At 40.6% G+C, this 8,987-nt stretch overlaps 1 protein-coding gene across 2 annotated transcripts in view; it reads left to right on the forward strand.

Annotated features, from left to right (window-relative positions):
• Positions 1-8,365, forward strand: part of LOC138167536 (chondroitin sulfate proteoglycan 4-like) — a 112,512-nt gene extending 104,147 nt beyond the window's left edge. For both annotated transcript variants that reach the window (XM_069096518.1, XM_069096520.1), the window contains exons 9-10: positions 2,862-3,045; positions 5,277-8,365. In XM_069096518.1, coding sequence (XP_068952619.1) covers positions 2,862-3,045; positions 5,277-7,321 — 2,229 coding nt within the window. In that variant the 3' untranslated portion in view covers positions 7,322-8,365. The remainder of the gene's footprint in view (positions 1-2,861; positions 3,046-5,276) is intronic.
• The last annotated feature ends 622 nt before the right edge of the window (positions 8,366-8,987 follow it).

Raw genomic sequence — 8,987 nt, forward strand, 5'->3', positions numbered from 1 at the left:
TATATATTTTTACAGGGAGTAGTTATGGTATATTATATTACAATAATAATAGCTCTTTGCCTCCATTGACCAACCAATATCCAAAATAACTCCTTTCTGTTGCTAGCAAACTATATATCCCTTCTGACATGAGAAAGCCAGGCTTACTTTATTATCTAAAATTACAATCCCTGCAGGAATTGGATAGCTATATTTTCAGGTTTAAGGGACTTCCTTCTAAAGAGAAGTCGACTACCACTGTCACCACCCCCAACCCACCCCAGTCAACTCCTGTGGTTTCATATTACCTCCAGAAGCAAATATAAAATCCTCCGTTTGGCCCCTCCCTACCTTTCCAGTCTCCTTATAATTTATTCCCCTCCCCTCTATATTCTGTGTTCCAGTGACACTGGCCTCCTTGCTCTTCCTCAAACAAGAGACTTCATCTTCCCCTTCCAGGCATTTTCACTTATTGTCTCTCATACCTGGAATTCTCTTCCTTCTCTTCTCGTCTCTACCTCCTGGCTTCTTTTGCTTCTTCCAAGTGCCAACTAAAATACTAATCTCCTACAAGAAGACTTTCCTAATCCCCCTTAATGCTGGTGCCTTAACTCTGTTGATTATTCCAGCATATGCTGAATATCTTTTTTATACATAGTTGTTTTCTATGTTGTCTATCCATTTTTACTGTGAGTTCCTCAATGGCAGACATTTTTGTGTCTTTCTGTGTATCTGTAGTACTTAGCATAGTTTCTTACACATAGTAGGTACTTAATAAATAAATGCCTTTTGAATTGACTTCCTTATGTTCGAGGTGGGGAGGGGATAAGATTTTCATTTGTGCCTACTGTGTACCAGACACAAATATCACATTTAGCCATTGTTTGTAATCCATGGAACAGTCATCTAGCTCTCCCAAAGCCCCAACCAATAAAAACCGTTATTATGTAAACTTGTTCTTACAGATAGGTAGATGGGACTATGTTACCACTAGAGATCCTTACAGCTCTAGATTCTGGGACTCCTTCCCTCCTAATGGTTCATCTACACAGTCACCTACTTCCCTAGATGTTTTTGTAAAAATTCCAGTTACTACTAGTAAAATTGTTTCCTAGTGAAAATGCATTGCTCTGGACATTATTGTTGGAGACTTCCTCTTTCAACTTGTAATTCATTCTTTGTCCTCAAACTCCTCTCCTAGAGTTCTTTATCAGTTCATAGCAGAGCAAATGCTTGTCCCTGAGATCAGCCCTTGGGGAAACTTATAGAATGAGAAACCTTCTGAAAAGCTTTGAAGGATGTGAGACCCTTCTTGTGTATTGTTAAGGCCGATGCATCTTCAGAGAAACAGCTTACGTGGGGTAACAGGGATTTTCTGCATATGGGCTGTGACATGAATTCAGTGACATGTATTCCACAGCTTTGTGTAGTAGTTGGTCTAAACCTTGTCTCATACAACTTTTGTGTTAGTCATTGTAAAAAAAATCTTTAAAAATACCCATATGTGGGTTCAGTTAATTTTTTGTTTGTTGTTCTTCAATTGTATCTGACTTTTTGTGACCCCATTTGGGATTTTCTTGGCAAAGATACTGAATTGGTTTGCCATTTCCTTCTCCAGCTCATTTTACAGATGAGGAAATTGAGGCAAACAGGGTTAACTGACTTGCCCAGGGTCACCCAGCTAGTAAGGGTCTGAGGTAGGATTTGAGCTCAGGAAGAGGAGTCTTCCTGACTCCAGGCTCAGCACTCTGTCCACTGTGCCATTTCATTGTTTGTACATACTACCAATCAAAAGCACCAGAATTCATTAGGAGCATTGGATTTTAGTCCTATAGCCAAAAGGGATCCCAGAAGGCATCTAGTCCAACTCCCTGGTTTTATAGATTTTACCCACAAAAGGCTAGATCAGAGCTAAAATACTTTAACCTCCTAATTCTAGCAGACTAAAGTTATAAACAGGCTAAAATATTGTAATCCAGACCCAGAACCTACAATAACTCTCTTTATTCTTAAACATTACTCAGTTTTAATATCAGAGAATTTTTAAATTAGGAAGGGTTTTAGAGATCATCTGATCCAACTCCCTTATTTTGAATATGGGGAACTGAGGTCTAGAGAAGTCAGATGACACTCTTGAGACCATAGAGATGGTTAATAGAACAGCTTGGATTTGAACTCAGGTCCTTTGACACCAAAACCAGTGTGCTTTACACTATTGCATTTCAGATGGTGTTTCTTGCCCAAACAATAGATTTGAACTACATATGATAAGGATAGCTTTTCAAGACATTGTACTTTGTCAGATAGTCTTTGAGAAACAAAATGGCATCATTTACAGATATCAAGAACACATTAAATGTTCATTTTTGCATGTTTTTTTAATTTATGTCTAGCTCTTAGCACAATAAAAGATATTTAGCATAGGACAGGACACCCAGCAGATACTTTAAAAATGTTTATCAGTTGACTGATTGTGAGGTCCTCCAGTAGAGGGTAAGATCCTTGAGGCCAGGGCCTTTTTTCATTGTTGTCTTTGCATCATCCACACTTAACACAATGCTTGTTATGTAGTAGGTGCTTGATAAAAGCTTGTTAGATTGAATTGAGTGGAATTGAATTGAACTGAGTGGTTCAGATCCAGTCTTTAGCAAAAGCAGAATGACTGTCAGGTGTGATGTAGAAGGGATTCTTATTCATGTATGAGCTGGACCAAATGACCCCTGAAGTCCCTCCCAACAAAGGAGATTTTTCAATAATCAGAGTACAAAGGAAGACCAAGGCTATTAAAATTCATGCAGATCCTTTCTTCTACTTTTATTGTCTTTCTTAATTAAAAAAAAATTTTTAAAGCCAATGGCCGATTTTTCTTGAATTTTCAACAGGTTGATGAAGGTCTGATATTATACAAGCATACAAACAGTGATATTCAAGTCTGGGATGAAGAAGACTCTTTTACATTCACAGTGTCCTCCCCACCAGCTCTTCTAGGACCCCAGGTGTTTCGTATTACAATCTCATATGATATTAATGAACCTGGTCGGCACAGTCATCTTCTTGCAAACACAGGTAAAGAGAGTAAAATGTGAGACTGTTATTTTTTTTATGATCAGCTGTGGCCAGTATTGGGAATGGAAAGAAAGAGCAGGGCTCAGAGTCTCTCTCTCTGGCTTTTTAATCACACTAATGATGTTGACCTCAGTATTTTTGGTACATCTAGTTAGGTTTCTTCTGCAGACTGCTATCCCTCTCTCTGCTTAATGTGCTTTGTCCAAATCTGTTCTGTTTCCTATTGTGAAAAATTTTTAGAAGTCATTAGGACTATGATAAGCTAGAAAATTATGTAATTGCTATGCTGAGAGACAATGAATTACAGTTTATTGTTGTTAAACCATTTTTCAGTCATGTCCAACTCTCCACGACTCCATTTGGGGTTTTCTTGGCAAACATACTGGAGTGGTTTATCCATTTCTTTCTCTAGCTCATTTTGCAGTTGAGGAAACTAAGGCAAGCAGGGTTAAGTGACTTGTCTAGGGTCACACAACTAGTGTCTGAAGCTGGATTTGAACTCACAAAGGTGAGTCTTCCTGATTCCAAGACCAGTGTGCTATCCATTGTACCACCTAGGTTGTTGGGAAAGGAAAAAAAGCTTTAGATAATTTTTTACCCTTTATTATAAATATCCAAAAAACATTTAATGAGACGTATCATCACTTTATTTTACCATACTCTTGACCTAAAATTTCCAAAATAATACTAGTAGAAAGAAGAATAAATAAAACCTTTATGCTTTAAAATGCTTTGCAAAGATTATTTCATTGAGTCCTCACAACAACTCTGTGAAGTCTCTGTTGTATCATCTAATCTCTATTTTATAAACAAGGAAACTGAAAATTAAAGATGTTAAAGTCACAAACCTGGAACATGAACCAGAGTTATTTGATGCTAAGTCTGGTGCTCTTTTAGCGTGACCATGTTACTTCCCTAAGGCAAATGACAGAAGGGTTGTTTGTGGCCTCTTCAGCCATACTGGCCTGTGTGCTAGTACCTGCACACAGTCTCCATGCTTTTGGACTATCTGGTTCCTTTGTCCTTTCCCTCCAACTCATAGAAGCCTTTGCTTCCTTTAAAGACTTACCTCAGGGCAGTGAATAGAGCATCAGCCCAGGAGTCAGGAGGACCTGAGTTCAAATCCAGCCTCAGACCTCAACACTTAACTAGCTGTGTGACATTGGGCAAGTCTATTAACCCTAATTGCCTTGCCTTCCCTTCCCCCCTAAAAAAAAAAGACTCACCTCAATCAAGCCCCACTTCTTTAGGCTTTCCTGGTTCCTCTGACTTCTAGTGACACTCCTTCTAAGGTTACCTTCCAGTTTCTCTCTATTTATTTTATAAGTTCAGATGTATATATTGTCTCCCCTGGTCCCCGTTAGAACAGAACTGGACTCCCAGTATCAGCACAGTGTCTGGCACTTGATGTGTTCTTAATAAACACTTGTTGATTGATTGGTTTTGGAAGTTTGCACCTATGCCTGTGTTTAGTGTAGGGTCAGTAAAAGGTAGAGCATGAGATTACAATTCCCTAAACCAAGACTCCTCCACAAAAGCTCTGCTCAATTGTGGTGTTCTCTGCCCATGAAGCATAGGGTTGACGGACCCTCCCAAGCTGAAAAGTTTTCAGTTATGAACTAGTAGTGATTCCCTCTGTGTCTGTCACAAAGAACTAGCCAGGCCTCGTTCAGAGAGGTCCATTCCCAGGCGATTGATTGTGGGAACCCCTGCCATTCATGAAATAAAAGCCGCAGGTACAGTGGAACTTTTGCTGGCCTTAGAGTCAGAGGTCCTAGACTCTGCCACTTAGCAGACCTTGAGACAGTCGCTTAAGCAAACGGGCTCTGTTTCTTCATCTGTAAAATGAAGGGCTTGGCTTGGATTGGATGACCTCTGTTCTAGCTCTAAGTATGTGATCCTGTAATCAGCCTACAAATTGTGAGTAGGTTGTGATCAACTTCATGGAGGAAACAAACCTACTGAGGACATCATCAATCTTTTGAAACTGAAGTGAAAGAAAGTCAGTAACAAAACAGAAAAGCTCTTTAGAAACTGAAATGCTAATTTAATAATATGAGCTGATGTGCATATTTTAAGTGTTTGGATGCATCTAATATACCAGACAGAAAAGAATTCAGATGCATAAGAAACAAAGAAATTCTGTATTCAGATCATGTCTGAATGGGGAGGCAGTCAATTTATCACATACAAATCTGTTTCAGTAAAATACTGTTCTTTTCTTTTTATAGGTGCTGTTGTCCAGGAAGGAAAGGAAGTCTTAATTGATAGGTCTAAGTTAGATGCTTCAAATCTTCTAGTTAAATTACCTGAATCTCAGCGTGCAACATATGAAGTCTGGTACCAGGTTACATCTCTTCCCCACCATGGTACAATTGTGGTTGGAGAAAGAAACATTACTAAAGAAAAACCCTATTTCTCACAGTACATAATTAATAAATATGGCATCATGTATCAGCATGATGACTCTGAATCCCTTGCTGATAATTTCACCTTCTCTGTTTGGTTGAACCAGAAGAGTAAGTCTGCCACAAAACCAGAGGCTGACTTTCTCGAAGAGGTATTTAATATCACCATCTCTCCTGTGAATGATCAGCTTCCAAAGCTGAAGACCAAAGGACCTTCCCTGAAAGTGCTTCAGGGCAATACTTTCAGGATGGGGCCTGACAATCTGAAGGTGGAGGATTTGGACAACTCCGCAGAAGAGATCAGATACACAGTCATCAGCAACCCTACCAATGGCTTTCTCTCAAGAGCTCCCCATGTAGACTTCCCCATTCACCAGTTTACACAGGCTGACATTGACAGTGGCCAGTTGTGGTTTGTACAAGATGGAAGTCCAATGTCTGGGGTGTTTTACTTTAGCGTGACAGATGGTAAGCACCGCCCACTGTACAAACTCTTCCACCTGGAGGTTATACCTATCTCTGTGACCCTTGTGAATCTGACTGACGTGCTCCTTCCCCAAGGCCAGACCTCAGTCTCTATCTCTAACGTACATCTCTCAGCCGTGACCAATGGGAAGAGTACTGAGATTACTTACAAACTAATCCAACCCCTCCAGCATGGATACCTGCTCATGGAAAATGAACAAGTCACTAACTTCAAACAGGAAGATTTATTTTCTGGAAGACTGTCTTACCACATGACAAATCTCACTGCCTCCCAGGACATGTTACAGTTCATGCTGTTTACAACCGAGAACAACCTGACAGACCAGGCCCTTCCCATCCGAGTACAGCCTTTGCTGCAAGTCACATCCGGCCTGAAGATTCCCAACAGGGTGACTTATCAATTGAGGCGAAAGGACCTGGATGCTACCGAACTTGCTGATTTGACAAAGAGCATTCCCAGATTTGAAGTCACGGAGCCACCTGTCCATGGCAGACTTGTAAGAAGAGTCAGTCGCCATGCCGAACCAGAAAGAATTGACCTATTTACTCAAATGGACATTGATCAAGGTACATTGATGCTTGATACACATGCTAATATGACTGGTGTGGATACACTTAATGATTCCTTCACCTTCACACTCAAGGCAGACCACGTACAGCCAGCTATCGGCTACTTTCCATATACTATTGTGCTGCCTGATTCCTTGTTTGTACAAAATTTTACACCAGAGGTGCCATCGTTATCAGATGGTCTAATGACATCTACAATTTCCCAAGAAAAGTCTGTGGTTTCCAGAGGACCCACAGCACAGAATGAAGGCCCAAAGAAGACAATACAGACAAGAAGACTGGGCTCAAATCTCTGGGGAAGTCGGAAAGGGGGAGATCTGGAGGCAGATGCAGAGACTCCTATAACCCAGTTTGCCTGGCCAAAGGCCACCATGGAAGTGAGCTTGAGGACAGACAGAGCACAGCCCAGAGAGAGCAGCAATCCCCTCATGATCATCATACCACTTGCTGTTGCCACCTTTCTCTTGATAGTGACTGTGTTGTCACTCTGCTTCTGCCTGATGTGCCACAAGGTAAAAAAAGCTAAACCTTTCATTGACCCTCAGGCCAGCCCAGAGCCCAGGACTCCAAATCTAAGTCCAGAAAGGAGTGCGACCATCCCCTCTGTTACCGTGACACCCCTTAAAAGAAGCTCCAGCAGCCCAGCGGTCAGCCCTTATCTGGTCCCAAGATGTCAGCCATTGCTTGCCCCAGTGGCTAAACCAGTGGAGAAGATCTCTCTCTGGGATGCCTGGATGAATCTGGATCCAGAAATGGTCCAGCACTGCCGAAAGACCAACCCAATGCTTAGGCGCAATCAGTATTGGGTCTAGGCAGGCACAAAAACTTGTCAAGTGGTTTGGGTTCCCACCATCTGCCAAAAAGATCCATGGTAGCCCCCTTAGCTAGTTTGTAATGCTATTTATTTTGCATGTCTTCTATGAGAGGCGCTGTGTTCCTGAAAAGGAAAATGGAGCTTGGTCACAGTATATTTTTCATGAAACAGAAACGTCTCTTTGTATAAACCCTTTACAAAAGATTTCTGCAACTCTCCTTTTCCATCTGAGTTTTTCAGTGCAGACAAAATTTAGTCGTGATTAAATATTTTTCTTCCAAGATATAAGCAACTCTCCTCTCAGGTCAGACTAGTTTGTCTGTTTGGAAGCTGGGCCTAATGCAAAACAAAACAAAACTATGGTGGGGTTTTTTTTTAATAGATTCACTCCCAGTGAGTCAGTTGGAAATACAAGAACCTTTTCAAGTAAGCAGGAGAGGCTATTTATTGAATCATTGAACCTGTTTCTATATGTTGTTTATTTGAAAATTTGCTTTATTTCTTTGGAGTTTAAGCTACAATCTCTAGGCTGTCCTTGTTCATTTCTTAATGCAGTAAATACCTCTGTCATCATCTGTGGTCTGGCCACACTTCTGGAATATTTTCTACAAACTTTATGTGTAATTGAGAAACATCTGCTAGGTTCTATTACAAACCAGGACTTTATAGCACACCTCACTTTAAGGGTTGGCAAAGTAAAAAAGCTAAAGCAACGTTGAGAATTTGCAGATTGATTTCACAAGTTCAATCACTGGTATGTTTGTATTACCTGTGCCTTTTACTACATGAAATATTTTGTATTGCCAGCATTCTCATTTAAGTGACTTAGTAGAAGGTGAAAATATTCCATTTCAGCCTCAGTTTCTCTCAAAATAAAATGGAGATAGCAACATGTAGGCAAGAAAATTTGCCCTTGATCTTTAAGATCTGAGCCTTATTGAATGTATCAGTTTTATATTTTGATCTATTTTGTGTAAACTGGTGAAAAGTTCCCTCACTTCATATACACTGTGAAAGATGAATAAACTTGCTATTGAGTATATGTGGAAAGCGTACTGTGTAGCATACCAGGGAAGGGAGGGGTTGGAAATTCTATGGTAGTATGTTTTTAAACTTGTCTCCTTAATAGTAACCATGAGCAGTTTCTTTGTAAATTGGGTTAATGCCCCTTAAATTTTTTAACATACAGACATTTCAGAAGAGGAGTGTGAAGAGCCAGGGAGCCCTTTGCTAGCAGGTGGAACACATTAAGAAAAGATACTTGGTAGGAATATTTACAAAGGTGGAGGAGGGGTCACAGCCCCCCTAAAACTCTCCCTGGGCCTCCCCAGGTGCACTCCATATGGAAATCACTTTCTTTTTTTCCCTCTTTCCTTTCAGCACTTTTGGCTTTGCATTCTTGCCAGAGCTGTTTAAACTCACCCATTTTGAGAGGTAACATGCATAATTTACAAAACCAATTGGAGAATAACATATATTACAGCCTGGTTTCCATGCTTTGTAAGTGAGTAGATCCAGGAAAACTGGAAAAGAAGGTTGAGAGACATCAAACACAAAGCCTCAGGGAGCCCCAGGGCCTTTCTGTAGAGAGCCAGGGATGCAGAGGAGACAGCAGCAATGCCATGTTTCCATTCTCATGTAGACTAACCAACATCATGCCAGCT

The sequence above is a fragment of the Petaurus breviceps genome, unplaced genomic scaffold (assembly GCF_028583685.1).
Source record: "Petaurus breviceps papuanus isolate PSGF00001 unplaced genomic scaffold, PetGlider_PUasm1.0 229, whole genome shotgun sequence".
Classification (NCBI taxonomy): Eukaryota; Metazoa; Chordata; class Mammalia; order Diprotodontia; family Petauridae; genus Petaurus; species Petaurus breviceps.